General features: G+C 34.7%; 1 protein-coding gene across 3 annotated transcripts in view; it reads right to left on the reverse strand.

Moving 5' to 3' along the window:
- The window catches only part of ATAD2 (ATPase family AAA domain containing 2), a 53,782-nt gene that overhangs the window by 15,794 nt on the left and 19,795 nt on the right, over positions 1 to 18,193 (reverse strand). For all 3 annotated transcript variants that reach the window (XM_016216041.2, XM_016216040.2, XM_087825472.1), the window contains exons 9-16: positions 11,955 to 12,062; positions 9,950 to 10,058; positions 9,577 to 9,692; positions 6,708 to 6,882; positions 5,756 to 5,844; positions 2,007 to 2,166; positions 965 to 1,055; positions 30 to 344 (exon numbers count right to left, since the gene is read on the reverse strand). In XM_016216041.2, the coding sequence (XP_016071527.2) occupies positions 30 to 344; positions 965 to 1,055; positions 2,007 to 2,166; positions 5,756 to 5,844; positions 6,708 to 6,882; positions 9,577 to 9,692; positions 9,950 to 10,058; positions 11,955 to 12,062 (1,163 nt within the window). The remainder of the gene's footprint in view (positions 1 to 29; positions 345 to 964; positions 1,056 to 2,006; positions 2,167 to 5,755; positions 5,845 to 6,707; positions 6,883 to 9,576; positions 9,693 to 9,949; positions 10,059 to 11,954; positions 12,063 to 18,193) is intronic.

Consider the following 18,193-nt stretch of genomic DNA (forward strand, 5'->3'; position numbering starts at 1 on the left):
TTAACTATATAATCAATCAAATTTCATACCAGAGTCTAATGCTTTATTTGTTCTGATTTCCGCATGTGGAAACACTCTCTGCAGGGCTTCTAAGATCTTGTGAACAGTGCTTTGCAGAAGTGGTTTCACAATGGTGGACAGTGCCTGCCCAGGTGATGTCACAGCTCTTTGGGAGGCTGGTATCATCTTTTGCATAGCTACCTCAAAATCCTTAGCTGAGATAGTAATTGAAGAGAGATCCAACTGTAGTTTCTCACTAGTGGTATAGATCTGCGGGTAGCGTCGACGCAGAGCACATAAAGCAGCCTCAGAGCATATTGACTTAATATCTGCACCACAGTATCCTATCCAAGGCAAAAAAAAAAGAAAAAAAAGTAAACTACTACCTTATTAGCATAATCATGGTTAAAATTAAGAATCAGCCTAATAATATAGCAGCAAAATATTTAGTAGTAGTAACAAGGCCTATGTGGTGGTGATAACCACTGACAAATCAACTTTTGTGATCGAAATAGGCAAACACTAATACAGCATAGAAGTCAAGAGCAAGAGTTTTAAAATCACAGAAAAGGTTCAAATTCCAGTTCATCATTTCCTAGATGTATGAGCTTTGGAGATTTATGCTCTGTCAGCCATTTCTACATCTGTAAAATGGGGATAGCATTACCTACTTTACTGACTGATGTGAGAATTACCTGAAATATATGCAGAATGTTCAACAGGATGACTAGAAAAATGTAAACAGCAAAAGATAGATATTACTGTCTACTTTGTTCTCAAAATCCCCAACAGCCAATTTGTCAAATACCTCTATTTCATATCGGGAACTTTGTAGGAACAGAACAGGTAGAGATGAGAAACAGATATAACCTTGTATTTCTTTTAACTATAACCTTGCAAGACTACAACTTGTTCCATCTTTGAAATGCATATATTTCTTTCAATGATTAAAAGCAATGTTTACCAACACAGTTTTCTGCTAGCTCTTCTAGAAATATGTCCAGTGGTTTAGGATTCCAATCCCTTGTGTGAATCTTTAGAATTTCTTTCCGAGCCTACAAATAAAAACATTTTTTTAAACATCTATAATAAAAAAGCGCTATTCAGATTAGAATTTCAATTTAGTATGTTTTTAATTATCTACAATGTTAGCTATCAATACCTAAAAAATATGAAACAGTAAAAAAAGAAGCATTTGTAAAAGTTTAAGGAACTTATATTAAACAGATGTACATTTATAGTACTCAAGTTCCATTATCATACATGAGAATGAGAGAAAGTAAATAACTACTGAACTATTGTTCATCCTGGTACATATTAAGAACTGTTTTTAAGAGTACTGACAGCCCGGCCGGGCGTGGCTCAGCGGCTGAGCATTGACCTAGGATCCAGGCAATCGGGGTTCGATTTCTGGTCAGGGCACATGCCTGGGTTGCGGGCTCAATCCCCAGTAGAGGGGTGTGCAGGAGGCAGCCGATCAATGACTCTCTCATAATTGATGTTTCAATCTCTCTCTCTCCCTCTCCTTTCTGCTCTCTGAAATCAATAAAGATATATTAAAAAGAGTACTGACAGCTCTACCATATTTTCTTGCTTGGTTTTCAAAAAGATTAAGTGGTTTTAAAATAACATGGTAGTACCCATGAAAAAGCCAAGGCTAACAAATTGGCTAAGGACTGACTGTTCATTAGGCCATGCGGTCTGAAGCAAAACAAAGTTGCATGATTAACATCCAAAGGCTGTTCTCAAATTTAAAGAATTTTAAGAGTAATTTTAGGGAGGCATTATTTATATAAAAAAATAATAGTAAATTATCTGACTTATTTTCCTTAAATAGAGTAATATCTCCCTAAAAATACATACATACATATTTGGGTGTTAATCATACAACTTTGCTTTAGAACATACAAAACTCAGCCTTCAAATTTTCAAAGTACCAAGACTTGTTCATGATAAGGGCAACAAATTTTGTCCAATTTGAGTGCTGTTAAGATGTAAATTCTTACATCTTTATCAGGTAAGCTGAAAAGGAATTCTCTGTCAAAGCGACCAGGCCTTCGTAAAGCAGGATCAATAGAATCCAGTCTGTTGGTAGCACCAATGACCACAATTTCTCCTCTGCTATCCAATCCATCCATAAGAGCTAGCAGTGTGGAAACAATAGAACTAAATTTAAAAATGAGAGAGAAAAGGTTAATCAATTGGATGCTGAATATATCATTTCTTCTTTTGGGTAAGAGTTAATACATTAAATGTGAACTAATCTTCTTAGGGTATCTCACCACTTTCAATAGATTTTTTTTTTAAAGTTTGTAAAATAACATATTCAATAATATGTTCAAATAAAAATCAATAGAAAACATAGAGGGCCTTTAGAATGCCATGAATGGATCCTGAAAGCCATTTCATAAAACACCATTTTTCAAAGGAACTTCAGAGTTTGCAAAGAAGGCATATCAAAAAATACTAGTAAGTACCAGGTAGACAGTTATCTAAAATTACAAAATGTTCCACTGCATACAGATTATCAAACAAAAGACTCCAAAATACAACTTGTAATCAGATCCAGAAGCTTAATGAACACAGGTTAAACTACTTGGGATAGCATATTTCATAGAAATATACCATGTGTTTCCTACAGTATACCTCAGGAGGTACATAATACCAGGCTTTCACTTAAGATCAGTGAGTTGGGTTTAAGGGAGGTATTGTCAGCTTTCTCCACTCACCATAAACTTGAATGTGAACCTTTATACTTTACTGTTTTAGCAGCTACTGATAGTTATTGCTTAGATAACTGTTTCTCAACCTTAGCAAAACTGACATTTTGGGTCAGGTAATTCTTTGTGGTGGAGAGCTGTCCTGTATATTCTCGGATATAACAGAATCCCTGATCTTCACCCACTAGAAGACAAGTGCTCCCCTCCCCACTCCACAGTTGTGACAATCAAAAATGTCTCCAGACGTATGTCGCCTAGGGGGCAAAATCACCAGTTGAAAACCATAAGTAGAGATTCACCTTTTCATAACTGGTTGCAAAATGCTGATTTTTTAAATTTAATAATTTCCTTTGCATTTATTAACTATAATTTTCCCATAAAGAACATTACTTCATCAACTATGAAATTACCCTGAATCATGGTTACAAAACAGGAAAAATAAATGCTTGATTCATTTTCTTTATCCAATTTTCAGAGTAATGAGTCACCGTCTTAGCAACCTCAGAGTAACCAATGAGTTTTTAAAAAGATCATTAAAAACTGACTTTTAAATGTACTTTATGCATTTCAATCTATAGTACTCATTATTATTTTTGATGTTCAAACTGTTCCATCTTTGGCCAATGGAAACTCCTTCAAAATTGGCTCCTATTTCATTCTGATAAGACCCTAACAGTCTTCAATTGCCTCCTTGCTTCCAGGCATGACGAGGTGTTCCAGACTTGTCTTGCTTGTTTCTTGTCTCAGTTCTGCAATCTATCATCTATCCTAAGAATGCTAGTATTTAGAGCCCACAATGTGGGTGGCTAGGGGTACGAATTGCTACTGAATTGTGATTACTTCTAGACATATTTAGTGTCCAGAGCTAGTAATTATTTTCTTTAAAAAAAAATTTATCATGAAATCATAATATTTTTAATTCAAAGTAAAGGTTTTAGGGCGTTAATTGAACTTATTTTATATCTGCATCCTCTTTTTCTTAGGCTAAAATCTTATTTTCTAATGCATCAACATAATTACTTGTACACTTAAATTCTCTTAAATATATATATTTGAAATGGCATGTGCTTGCTAAAATTACTCCAATCCCTTTACAACTGTTCCAAAATATAGTAAGTTCTCAATTATTTGATTGCAAAGTGATGTTAGTATTGTCAAATGTTTCTCCCTATTAACACAATACAGTATGGGTGGTGATGAAATGTGTCGTATATAAAAAGTGTGTATGATTACTGGTAGGACATGTACAGACATAACTACTTTCACCATAGTACTTGACATTTCCATTTTTTACTAAGAGCAACAAATGAAGTTGTAGAGCATCAAGTCAAAGAAGGCCACCAAAATACAGTAAATATTGTCAGGTATTAGAAAAGTCAAAACCTACCTATTACATTATTTCTTATTCCTCTTTTATGTCATTTACAATAAAAAACAATACTGTCATATATGAAGGCCTGCAAGCATTTGCTTTAAGGTATCCCAAATTAATTAAGCAGTTACAGATAATGTATGAGATTCATTAGAAAAGAAGCTCTGAAAAACTGAAAACGAACTGGGACTGAGTTGAGGCAGTGGCACTAAGGAAAAGTGCTCCCTTGAGTAAACAGCTTATCATACGGGAGATTCAATTTAAATAGTTTAAACTAGTCATGCACTAGGACATATTTGTTTGGCTCAGGAAATGTCTTAAAAGCATCTGAACTGGTTGGCAAGATTTAAAAGATATTTAACAATTTTAATATAAAATTTAAGAAAGAGAAAATTTAACTTTCATGTCTGAAGTGCTTCTGCATTTCAAGAGGCAGGAGATAAAAACAACTGGTTATGCTTTTATGACTGAACACTTGACCACATTCCCCACCACAACCCCACTCTTACCACTGGCTTGCCTCACTCATTTCATTTGCCTTACTTCAGTGGCCAGTGGGAATTTAAGTTTGTATCACGAATTAAATCTGTAATCAAGAATTTTTTAAAAACATCACAAATAGTATATTTTACTTGTCACTATTAAAAGTCTGAATTTTAGACAGATTCTTGGACTGGGGGCTCATATCCATCAGCTCATTCAACTTGCACACCTGTCTCATCTCCAGTAGCTTTTCCAGAACTGCTACCTTCACTATGAAGCTCAGTGAGTTTTCCCAATTCAAATTTGGGCTTCTTCAGCATTTCATTTTTCTAACAAAGACAGCAAGGAGCAGATAAATAGACTGGCAAGCTGTTTCTGTGTCTTTTCCAATGCCAGCTGGAATCAATATACTGACCACTTCCTTTCAAGTCATTTGCACCTCTCAGGTCTTAACTTCCATGATCATCTTCTGGATTTGGCAGACCTGTTGATGCCGAGCATTAGAGGTCTTCCATTTTTAGTAAAACCAACACAGAACAGAAGAAGCAAATAACCACTTGTTAGTCTTGACATCAACATAAGCTTCAATCATAGTCTGCCATTTCTTGACCATGGAGCACATTTTGTCACAGGTAAGATCCATGCCATGGAAATTAGGCAGTTTTTGCCCTGGACATCCTCAGTAATTAGCCTGAGTTTCTAAATGCAACTTCATGATTCTGCAGATCATCTAGGTTCACTTCAAAAACAAGACCCTATCAGATGTGATTTTGGTTCCTAGAGTTCTCGTGAAGTGTTTTTTCCAATATTTATGTTGAACACAGCTGACGCTTTTACATCATACCAGTCTTTCTTAGAAAATGAGTCAACCACTTTCTTCTTGGCTCCCTTTTAGCTGCCTTTTGTAAGGTGCTTGTTCTTGCCGAATAAGCCACCCAGAGAGCCAAAAAGCGTAACCAAAATTGTAATGCTATGCTTGAGAATACCCTGCCATCCAGAACATGTTCACTTTTTCTTTTTCCACTATACAGTATATTGGGGTTTTACTACCAAAAAAAAAGGAAACTACTGGTTTGTAAAGTTTCTTTCACCATTTAGCCAACCATTCTATTTCTCATGCAATATCAATACATCTCAGAATACAGGGAAAAAGGCAGAAGTGTCATCAAGCAAATTTTACCTGTGAATCTGATCTTGCCTGCTTGATCGTACTGGAGCCAGACCATCGATTTCATCAAAGAAAATAATTGATGGACGCATCTGATAAGCCTAGAAAGTAGGTTCCAGTGGTTGCATGTTATCATGAAAAACTTCAAATATGCAGACTTAATATAAACCCTTTAATCCATTTTCATTCCAACTTGCTTACAAAATTTATAAGTTATAAACCTAAATGTAAAATCCAAGAACTATATTTTAAGGATTCAGGCTAAATTATAACATATAGTTTAATTTTATTTGCATTTCAACTAGAAATATTCAAAATATATACTTTACTGGTTATATAACTTAGATTTCATACAGCTATAGTTATTGGGACATATAAAAAAATCTATAAAAGACCAACTGTCAAAACAAGATAAAGAACAGAAAGTGATATAGCCTTCCCTACATGTCAGGATGGGGAAACAATTAGAAAAATGCCAAAGTTTAAAAACAAAGCTGAAACCTCAGTAAAATTAAAACAAAAATTCTCAGTGAGTTCCATAAAGAGATTTAAAAGCATTTGCAGCAATATGCCTTAGTAGATCAGAATGTATTATCTCACAATGTGCTGTCAATACAATCTGGGATGTAAAGTTAAAGCCAGTCTAGGGCAGAACTAATAGTCTATTGAGATATAACTCACTACTGTTGTCTTCCTAAGTATGAAACTACCACTCTCTTTCTAGGTTCTAAGAGTCTAAAGAACTTTGATCCAATTATTCCTTTCTCTTCTTACTATAAAACTGTTCCTTTTAGGTCAGTGTTATCTTGATACACAAAGAAAAACAATCTAGGAAGATTATATGTTTGGAGTAATTCTTCTGAATTTTTGTTCTATGAAAATTAAATTTAAGATTTATCTAATTCTTACATACTTACAACCTACATTGATTAAAAATCTAGATAGGTAAGTTTTAATATCATACCTGATCAAATAACAAACGTAGCTGTCTTTCAGACTCTCCTACCCATTTACTTAGACAATCGGCACCTTTTCTCATGAAAAATGCTACTCTCTTATCCCCTTGACTGCACTCATTGGCAAGTGCTCTAGCAACCAGAGTTTTTCCAGTTCCAGGTGGACCATAAAACAAACAACCTCTGTAAAAGAATAAGTATTATTTTATTAGTACTACACTAAAAAGACTATTTAGACAAAATTACAAAGCAATTTCATGAGTGCACTTAATTAGTGAATAAAAAAGTAAATGAGAAATGAAATATTTCAATTCACAAAGCACAGCTTAAAACCTGGGAACTGATATTGATATCACAAGATTAATATTGGAAATAAATAAAACCCTTTATTTAAAACATATTTTCTTTTAATTGCTTCTCAGCTTTTTGGCTAAGATGAAATGTAAAACCTATTTTTTTAATTCATTCATTATGTTCATCATATTACTTTTCCTTGCATAAAAGTTACACTTTAAAAGACTTAATAGTTTACAATCTTTGGTCTCAGTCTCATAATATAACACCAAAAGTTTTGTAAGAAAATATGTTGGAGCTGAATAGGAGAGAAAGATAAAAGAAGAAAGAACTTAAATAATGGTGGGTGGGTGGTAGGGACTAAGACAATGTAAATAATTTAAACTAATTTTTGTGGCATCACTGCCATACGGTAACCTACCGCTTTTTCACACAGTTCCAAAGTTATCTGTTGCTCTTAGGGAGAGAATTCTGAGAAAATGGACTATAATCATAATTGTTAATAGAAATGTAAAAAAGGTGTAGAAATAGAACATGTCATAAATTAAATTCTACCAAAGTAGTATGAAATAATCAATTTTAGATCATCAAGTAACTACTCTTGAAAAGAAACACTTAAAAGAAAATCCCAGAAAAACAGAAATGACAGAGTAAGAATGGCAGGGAAAAAAGTCACAAGTGATGAATGAAATCTATTAAAAGTTAAAAGCAGTAAGATAGGGACAATCAAATGCAGATTAAAATACAAAGTACCTGGTAAGAAAACAATTAGACAAACAAATGGAATAAACAACGATGATTTCAACATACAAAAACCAAGGCAGGTACAGATATTAAAAACGTATCTATTAAACCAACAATCTAATTTGTAAGATTACATTTTTCTCTTAATTGGTTGACTTTTTTTTTTTAATCCTCATGCGAGGATTTTTTTTTTTAGTTGCTTTTTTCAGAGAGTAGAAGGGTGGGGAGAGAGAAACATCAATGTGAGAGAGACACATCAATTGGTTGCCTCCGGCACGTGTCCCAACTAGGGCTGGGGATCAAGCCTATAACCAAGGTATGTGCCCTTGGCCGGAATCGAACTTGGAACCCTTCAGTCCATAGGCTGACGCTCTAACCACTGAGCCAAACCTGCTAGGGCTTGGTTGACTCTTAAAAAAATATTTTTATTGATTTTAGAGAGGGAGGAAGGGAGAGGGATGGAAAGATAGAAACATCAATGAAACAGAAAGATCATTAAAGAGAAACATTAATCAGCTGCCTCCTGCACATCGCCTACTGGGGATCAAACCTGCATCCTGGACATGTGCCCTGACAGGAAATTGAACAAGTGACCTCTTGGTTCCTGGGTCAACACTCAACCACTGAGCTACACCAGCTGGGCATACGACTACATCTTTTTTCTTTTTTTTTTAATATATCTTTATTGATTTCAGAAAGAGGAAAGGAGAGGGAGAGATAGAAACATCAATGATGAGAGAGTCATTAATCGGCTGCCTCCTACACGCCCCCTACTGGGGATAGAGCCCGCAATCCGGGCATGTGCCCCGACCGGGAATCGAACTTCGATCACCTGGATCCTAGGTCAACGCTCAACCGCTGAGCCACACCCTGCTGGGCAAGACTACATCTTAAAGAAGAAATTTAAAAATTCACACAAAGAGGAAGAAGCAATGAGATGTTCATGATATTGACATTGTGATAATGAAAAGTTAGGAGAAAACTAAATAGCCAGCAACAGCAAAACCAGATAAAATGTGACACAACCACATAATGGAATATTACTTAGCCATTATAATACAAAGAGAATATATATGAAAATAAGTTTGCACAATCACATATTTGATTTTTGAGAGTAAATGCATGTTGTAAAGGAGGAGAAATAAAGAGGAAAAAATTCAGGGAGTTTGTTCACTAAATTACTTTAACTAGATACTTCCAACATTTCCTGTAAGAAATGCTATTATTGAATATCTGATTTTAAAAACTTTTTATGGCAGAGTAATATTCCATTATACACTTAAAGCTAATGTACCACTGTGTGTCAACGGTAACTGAAAAATAAATTTTAAAACCACACTGAATTCACCAATGTTTTAACTGTTATTGTTTTATAGGATACAACTTTTAAAATGCAAAAGAAAAAAAGTTTATTAATTTAAAAAATTGACTTAAATTGATATTTCCATAGAGGTGGGAACTGAAATGCAGAGAAGTAGAGGAGGGGGCTACTACCTTTCTTTAAAGACTTACAGTGTAATTTAATATTTTAAATTATGTACATGTATTACTATGATACATGTAAACTAAATTTTAAAACTGAGAATAAAGTATGTATAGGAAGAATTTCACTAAATACTTGAAAAACCATGGAGAATCTTTTTTTTTTTAATGTAGAATCAATTTTGAAACATTTTTCATGTTAAACATTAAGTAAAAATATTCAAAGCACCCAGGACTTGCAGGAAAAATGTACAAATTACTGTAGACCTAAAAAATTTCAACAGAGAAGCATTATCTTTCTGGACAATAGTAGCATAACACAGGTTTTGGCTAAAATAAAATGTATAATTATATTACCTTGGAGGTTGAATTTTGAATTTTTCAAAGACTTCTGGATAAAGTAATGGAAATACCACCATCTCTTTTAGAGCTGCAATATGATTAGACAGACCACCAACACTATCAAATCGTACCTGGTAATGGAAGGGAAACAATGATAATCTTAGATTTGGAGTCAAAATTAAAATCTCTATCCCTAAACTATAAACAGCCTACACACAGTCAACTGAATAACACTATCACAGTTGTAGCCTGAAGATTTAAAAAAAAAAAACAACAGAAAAAAGTCTGTAAAAAAATTAAAGTTTCTGGTTTAAAAAAACCCTTTAAAACGAAACTAAAACAAAGAACACTATTACAGTTCAAGCACACATTTCAGGACAGTACTCACTGAAGAATCTAACTGCATTGGATCAACATCAGCAAGGCTTGCTCCAATTTTAATTCGATCTTTATAAATTCCTTTTAATTCATCTTTCCGAAAGTTTAGTGGGAGACACCTGTTTTTAAAAGATTTAAAAAAACAAACAAAATCATCAACTCACCTTTCTCCCCCGAATGCCATGTTAAAATAGGGGCATTTTTCTTAAGAATTTAAAAAAAAAATTTTAATTTCAACTAAAGCAATCTTAAGATTATGTATTTCAACTTCCTCATTTTCTATATAGGTTGAGAACTTGTTAGAAAATAGTTATATCTGAAGCTTTATTATTAAAGATATACAATCAAATGAAAATAAGTTTTCAAGAAGCCACACACCACTGTAAGGTAATTCATGGTTGAGAATTCAGACAGTATCAGTACACATTACACCTTTCAATGATCGTGTCTAATAGATATATTAATTCATTAAATCCTCCAACAGTCTTATGAAGTAGATATTATTTTCCCTCTTTTAAAAGAAAACCAAGCCATAGGTAAGGTAAACTAAAATGCCCGAGATCACAAATCAGTAAGTGGCAGATGAGAAATCAAACCCAAGCAGTGTGTCTCCAGATGTGCAACAATTCTGCTATAATACCTCTCAGCAAAATCGTCCCAGTCCACCAGCATCTAGATCCACATCAACCCTCTCAAGCAAGAATGAATCACTACTTTCAAAAACAGTTATGACATGTTACAAAGAATATGCGTAGAAGAACCTGCTTGTTTTATCGATGGAAAAATGAAAACTGCTTATGTTAGAAGTTAAGATAACTTGTACAAAAATGCGTAAGCAAATAACTGCTGCAACTAAACACAAGTGAAAGCACCATGCTCACTCCAAATGACAATTCTTGCTATCTCCAAACTCTATGAGAAATTTATACTGTGAAATCTAAGATGAACAAGTTTTCAATAGCAGCTTTTCAAAGAATATGCCTTAAGTAATTCTTAATAGAAATATAACTGAATATAAAAATCCATAGGTTTAAATGCATATTTCTATGAACGAAAGCAAAGAAAAATGCTAGCAGTCTAAGTATATAGCTTTCTGATGATTTAACTTATTGCTGTCCAACAGAAATGAAATGCAAGCCAAAAATGTAATTTAAAATTTTCTATTAGCCACACTAAACAAAAAAAAGGTAAAATTTTAATACTATAGTTTATCCCTATATATCCAAAATCCTGTATTATCAACATGCAAAAATCAATTTTAAAAACTGTGCTATTTTACATTTTCTTCTTTTATTAAATCTTTGGAATTCAAAAAAGTGTTTTTCATAAAAACTTATAGTATATCTCAATTCAGACTAGCTACATTTCAAGTGCTTAATACACATGTGACTAGTGGCTACTATATTGAATAGGGTAGATTTAATGTGATAAAAGAATAAAGTTTAGGATATAAAGAATGATTGATATGCATGCCCATTCAATTATTATGTTCCAATTACTTTTTTAAGCATTTGTGGTCTACTCTAAGAACATATTATTAGAATCAAAGACCTTCATTTTTCAATCATTCACCCACATCTGTAAAATGTGAACAATTTTTGCCCAATCTACTTTATATAATTATTGAGACTCAAATTAAGTTGATTAGTAAATGTGAACTTATATTACAAGGAGTTATGAAATAAGTAAACCCTTTAATTTCCTTAAGCATTCTACAAGAATGTGTTACTTTTTTTAAAAGGAGTGTATTTGAAAAGAAAAAAAATTATTTCCTCAAATCAGTGTTTAACAAGCACCATTTTGAGCTGTGTAATGGCTACACAAGAAAACATGTCCTAACCTGTTATTAGTTTCAACTAGATATTTCAAACAAGATAGCATTCTGGTTTTATATATTAACCTGTTGTATAATTTTTTAATCAGTCAAGCTGTTCCTATTCCCAAATTATTAAGCTTTCTCATCACTTTTTTTAAAAAAAGGTGGTAGTTTTAAAAGGAATCAATATAAGACTTACCTGTTGATAGCTCTATTACGGCTCCTTTTCCTCCGCCTCTCAAAGTGCTGTTCATCTTCAGAAGAGGAAGAAGAAGTGGAATCACTACTGTGAATGGCATGCCTTCGCCTGAGGTAAAGAAGAAAACTAAAATCATGATGAAGAAGGGTAGGGGGAAAACGGCATAAGATGCAAACATCAGAAATACCTAATGATCCAAAATGGTTTATCCTAAAATTAATACATTTGCTGAACCAATAAAGTAAACTTGGTTGGCTGAATCTTCTGAAGGAATAAAAGCCTTGGATAAGTGAGGGGAAGAGGAAAACATAAAAGGCTGTGGTAGAGCTGACCATCAAACATTCACTAAGACAGCACGTGCTCTAGGGAGCGTAACTTCTTAAATGTTATCTTCAAAGAAAGGTGAAATAAAGAGTATTAGAATCTTTGAGACTGCAATTTTAGAAAGTTATTTTCAATATTATAATATATATAATTTTATATTTGGAAGGGAATCAACTACTTTAAAATGTCAAATACCCTTAAAAGGAGAACATGAGAATTTTTATGTAAACCAGAGGGGACCAAGAAGGGTAAAAAAAAAAAAAAAAATGCTAGGGCGCTAGCCAGTTTGGTTGAGTGGTTAAGAGCGTTGGCCCGCGGACTGATGGGTCCTGGATTCGATTCCAGCCAAGGGCACATACTTCAGTTGCAGGCTCAATCCCTAGCCCAGTTGGGGCACATGTGGGAGGCAACTAATCAATGTGTTTCTCTCACATCAATGTCTCTCTCTCTCTCCCTCCCCCTCCTTCCCTTCCTCCCTCTTCCACTCTCTCTGAAAAAGCAATGAAAAAAATATCCTTGGGTGAGGATTAAAAATAAATTAATTAAAAATGCTAGGAAATGGGGATGAATAAGATGGTCTTTTATCTATAGTATATCATTAACTAAATTCACAACTGCCACTTAACCGCTATGTAAATGTAAATGAGTTATCAAACCTGTATCATATAATTCTCAATTCTCTCACTTCCAAAAACATTAAAATATAATCAAATTTTTAGCCTGGTTGATAGTATTAAATAAGATCCCAAATGCTACAAATATTCAAATAATTTTTAAATCACTTCTTGTGATCACTTCTTGTACCTTTGGACAATTACCAAAGACCCACAGGGGAGGGAAAAAAATAATAATAATCTGGCTGGAAAACCTTTAATTATTCCATTGGCTCAGGGTCTAGAGCTTTTTCTGTGTCAGAGTGCAATTACAGTAAGTAGGTATTTCCAAAAATATAAAAGGTTCACAATCATCTGCATAACGTAGGTCCAAAATCTTGTACCTAAAAAACTCTGAAAACAAGCTTTTCCATTATACATTTAGCAAAGCATGATTTGAAGTGTCTTAAAGGCAATTCAGACTCCATTTGTCCCACTTACTATGATTATTCATATGTTTGCTATAGAATTAACGTATTTTAATTTTTTTTTTTTATCCTCACCTAAGGATATTTTTTCCATTGCTTTTCAGAGAGTGGAAGGGAGAGAAGGAGAGAAACATCTACGCAAGACACATCGATTGGTTGACTCCTGCACAAGCCCCAACTGAGGCCAGGGATCAAGCCTGCAACCAAGGCACATGCCCTTGACCGGAATTAAACCTGAGACCCTTCAGTCTGCAGGCTGATGCGCCAACCACTGAGCCACACCGGCCAGGAAAGAATTAACATACTTCACTAAGCATTGCTGGCCTAGATACCACTGGAGATGTTTATCTTGCATGTTACCTTTGTAAATCCCTCCTAAAAATTCTGAAACACAAATCGACCCAGGATTTTGGAAAAAGGGTTGTGGAAACAGACATAATGAGGAAATAATCCTCCACTGTCCACCTACCTAAGCATATCCAAAGCACTTTTGTGATCAGGCTGAAAGTAAAACTATATAGTACAAGTCTGAAATTTTATATAAAAAACTAATTTATTTAATATTACCATTAATACTACAAGGAGACTCTAACTTGTAGTCATATAATTCACATAATTGCATGTAAATTCAGTATGCATTTACATATAATTAAGACGAAGTTCACAGTTTTAAAAAGGGACTACCCATTTTTTAATTGGATTGTTCGTCTTCCTTTTGTTGAGTTGTATGCGTACTTAATATATTTTGGAAATTAACCCCTTATCAGATGTATCATTGGCTAATATGTTCTCCCATACAGTGGGTTCCCTCTTCATTTTGATGGTTTCTTTTGCTGTGCAGAAGCTTTTTATTTTGATGTAGTCCCATTTGTTTATTTTTTCCTGTTTCTCTTGCTCTACTCATTGTATCAGTGAAAATTCTGCTATGTGAGATGTCTGATATTTTGCTGCCTATGTTTTCTTCTAGGATTTTTTATAGCTTCAAAACTTACATTTAAGTCTGTTATCCATTTTGAGTTTCTCCTTGCGTATGGTGTAAGACGGTGGTACATTTTTTTGCATGTACCTGTCTTTACTCCATTGTATGCTCTTGCCTCCTTTATCAAAATTTTTTTTAAATATATCTTTATTGATTTTAGAAAGAGGGAATGGGAGAGGGATAGAGATAGAAACATCGATGACAGAGAAACATCGATCAGTTGCCTCCTGTACGCCTCTTACTGGGGATCAAGCCCAAAACCAAAGCATAAGCATGACCAGGAACTGAACCCGTGACCTCTTGGTTCATGGGTTGATGCTCAACGTCTGAGCAACTCCGGCCAGGCTCATTTGTCAAATATTGAGAATAATGGCTTGGGTAGATTTCTGGGTTCTCTGTTCTGTTCCATTGATCTGTATGCCTGTTCTTGTGCCAGAACCAGGCTGTTTTAATTACAGTGGCTTTGTAGTACAGTTGATATCCAGTATTGTGATCACTCCAACTTCGTTCTTCTGCACAGCAAAAGAAACCAGCATCAAAATAAAAAGGGAACCCACTGTATGGGAGAACATATATGTCAGGGATACATCTGATATGGGATTAATTTCCAAAATATATACAGTACTCAAACAACTCAACAAAAGGAAGACAATCCAATTAAGAAATGGGGAGAGGACCTAAGTAGACACTTCTCCAAAGAGGACATACAGATGGCCAAGAGGCATATGAAAAATTGCCCAATGTCACTAATCATCAGAGAGATGCGAATTAAAATGACAATGAGGTACCAACTCACACTACCAGAAAGGATACCATCAAACAACAAGTGCTGGGGAGGATGTGGAGAAAAGGGAGCCCTACTTCACTGCTGGTAGGAATGTAGGCTGGTGCAGCCACTATGGAAAACAGTATGGTGTTTCCTCAAAAAATTAAAGATGGAAATGCCATTTGACCCAGTGATCTCACTTCTAGGAATATATCCTAAGAAGCCTGAAACACTAATCAGAAAGAAAATATGCACCTCTATGCTCATAGCAGTGCTGTTTACAATAGCCAAGATCTGGAAACAGCCCACGTGCCCATCAGATGAGCGGATAAAAAAGCTGTGGTAGATTTCTACAATGGATTACTATGCAGCTGTTAAAAAGAAAAAAGGATCTCTTATCCTTTGAGACAACATGGAGGGACCTGGGGAGTATTATGCTAAGCAAAATAAGCCAGTCAGAGAAAGACAAGTATCACATGATCTCACTTATACGTGGGATCTAATGAGCAAAAGAAACCGACAAACAAAACAGATCCAGATACATAGAAGCATGTAACAGACTGATGATTCTCAGAGGGAAGGTGGGGAAGGGGGGAGAGAGATTAACCAAAGAAGTTATATGCATATATGCATAATCCGTGGTGAAGGCCTTGGGAAGGGGTGGGAGGGGGAAGGAGGGGTCAATAGGGGAAAAAGGAAGACATCTGTAATACTTTCAACAATAAAGATAAATTAAAAAAATAATTTTAAAAAAGGGGGGGCTTAACATTTATTAAGTGCTTCTTTTACCAAGTAGTTGACATATTATCTCATATAATCTTAATTAAAACTTTGGAAAAGTACTTATTGGTAGACACATTTTACAATCAGAGCCAATGTGGCTCATAGTTTAAGTAACTTGTTCAAAATATCAGACTTAGTCAATGATGGTGTCAGAATTCAAACTCATGCTTGTCTATTCCAAAAATTTGCATTCTATGCACTACTATACTGGTGATTTCCAGTTGTTTATTTCATAAACCAGTAAAGTATGACAGTCCACAAGCAAACAAGACTCTCTGAACTGTCATAAAGTTTCCAACATTTGATTTACAAGTAGGGATTATTTTATTTTATATTTTTTTAAAAACTTAATTTTATTTTTAAATATATCTTTATTGATTTCAGAGAGAGGAAAGGAGAGGGAGAGAGATAGAAACATCAATGATGAGAGTCATTGGGGATCGAGTCCTCAACCCGGGCATGTGCCCTGACCGGGAATCAAACCCCGATCGCCTGGATCCTAGGTCGACGCTCAACCACTGAGCCACGCCAGGCTATGCGTTAGTAGGGATTATTTTAAAACATTATAGTTATAATAACACATGTAGCCCTTAATATGTGTCAGATACTACTTTAAAAGCTTTACATGTATTAAGTCATTTAATTCTCACAATACTATGAGATAGGTGCTATTATCCCCATTCCATGGGTCAAAAAACTGAAGCATAGAGAGGTTAAGTAACTTGCCAAAAGTCAATAATAAGTGGCAGAACTGAGCTGGCAACCTAAGCTATCCCAGTCATGGGTCCAGGTTCTTTATAATTACTTTATCGTAAAAAGGCCATTATTTCAGTTTAAAAAAGATTGTAATACACATGCCCACATTTGGTTCTCTTTCATTTTACCAAAAACATTTGGAAAATTTCGAATGGACAAGCACTGTGAACCTAACTAGAGCACCTAGAGTCACCAGTTGTAGTTCCTCGACAAGGAAGGAATACTTTGGAATACTGGTGACGCAACTGTGCTATTGTGTTATCTTCTTGTTCAAAGGGACTAGGCTTGTTCCAAAAACTGCAGACTGAAGCTAAAGAATAATCCTTAGATGACTAGAGGTTATCAACCAGAAGGAAGAAAGAAAATCCTGCTTAAAGGCAGGATTCCTGAAGCTCTGCTATAGGTTGCCAAAAGACCCTTGGAAACTCCTGCACTATGGTTGAAAGGTTTCTTAACCATTTGCCATGGATACTAAAAGCATTGTTCAAATGATTCTTTAGATGTGTGCTTTGTTTCTGTGCCTAAGTAGCTGCAGGAGAACATGAACTATAAACAGAAGCTGGTCTCTTGATTAAAAAACTAAAAAGGTTAAGCAAACTATCATTAAGGTTGTTAGAAAAAAATGAGATGTTCACACCACCTTGAGAAGGGGGAAAAAAAAAAAGGTTTAAAGGGGTATTATAAAAGGCCAGATAATTACAAGTGCTAGAAGCACATGGAGAAACTGGAACTCTGGTACACTGCTTGTAGGAATGTAAAATGAGGCAGCCATTTGAAAAACAACCTGGCATTTCCTCAAAACATTAAATACAGTTAGCATTTGACCAGCAATTCCACTTCGAGGTATATGCCCACGATAAATGAAAACATATATCCACACAAAAAGTTATATACAAATGTTCACAGTAGCATTTTTCATAACAGCCAAAAGTGGAAACAACCTAAATATCCATCAACTGATAAATGGATAACAAAATATGGTATATTTGTACAATGGGATCTCATTTGGCAATGAAAAGGAATGAGGTATGGATGACTATTATACCAAGTCAAAGAAGCCAGTCACAAAAGATTCCACTTATATGAAATACCCAAAATAGGCAAATTTATAAAGACAGAAAGTTGATTAGTGGTGGCTTGGGGCTGGGGGGAAGTATTAGGAGCAGGGTGGGGGTGGGGGAGGTGATAACTAGAGTACAGGGGTTTTTTTGAGGCAAGAAAAATGTTTTAAAATTATTGTGGGCCCTGGCCAGGTAGCTCAGTTGGTTAGAGTGTCATCCCCATACACCAGGGTTGCAGGTCCAATTCCCAGTCAGAGAGCATATAGGAATCAACCAATGAATGCATAAATGAATGGAAAAATAAAACTGATGTTTCTCTCTCTCTCTCAAATCAATCAATAAAAATTTTAAAAATAAAAAAATATTTTTAAAAATTTAAAATATAAAATTGTTGTGGTAATAGCTGCACAACTCTGTGAATACATTAAAAGCTATTGAACTGTATACTTTAAATGGGTGAACTATATGTATGTGGATTATGTCCCAATA

This window comes from Miniopterus natalensis, chromosome 16, assembly GCF_054644295.1.
Source record: "Miniopterus natalensis isolate mMinNat1 chromosome 16, mMinNat1.hap1, whole genome shotgun sequence".
NCBI lineage: Eukaryota > Metazoa > Chordata > Mammalia > Chiroptera > Miniopteridae > Miniopterus > Miniopterus natalensis.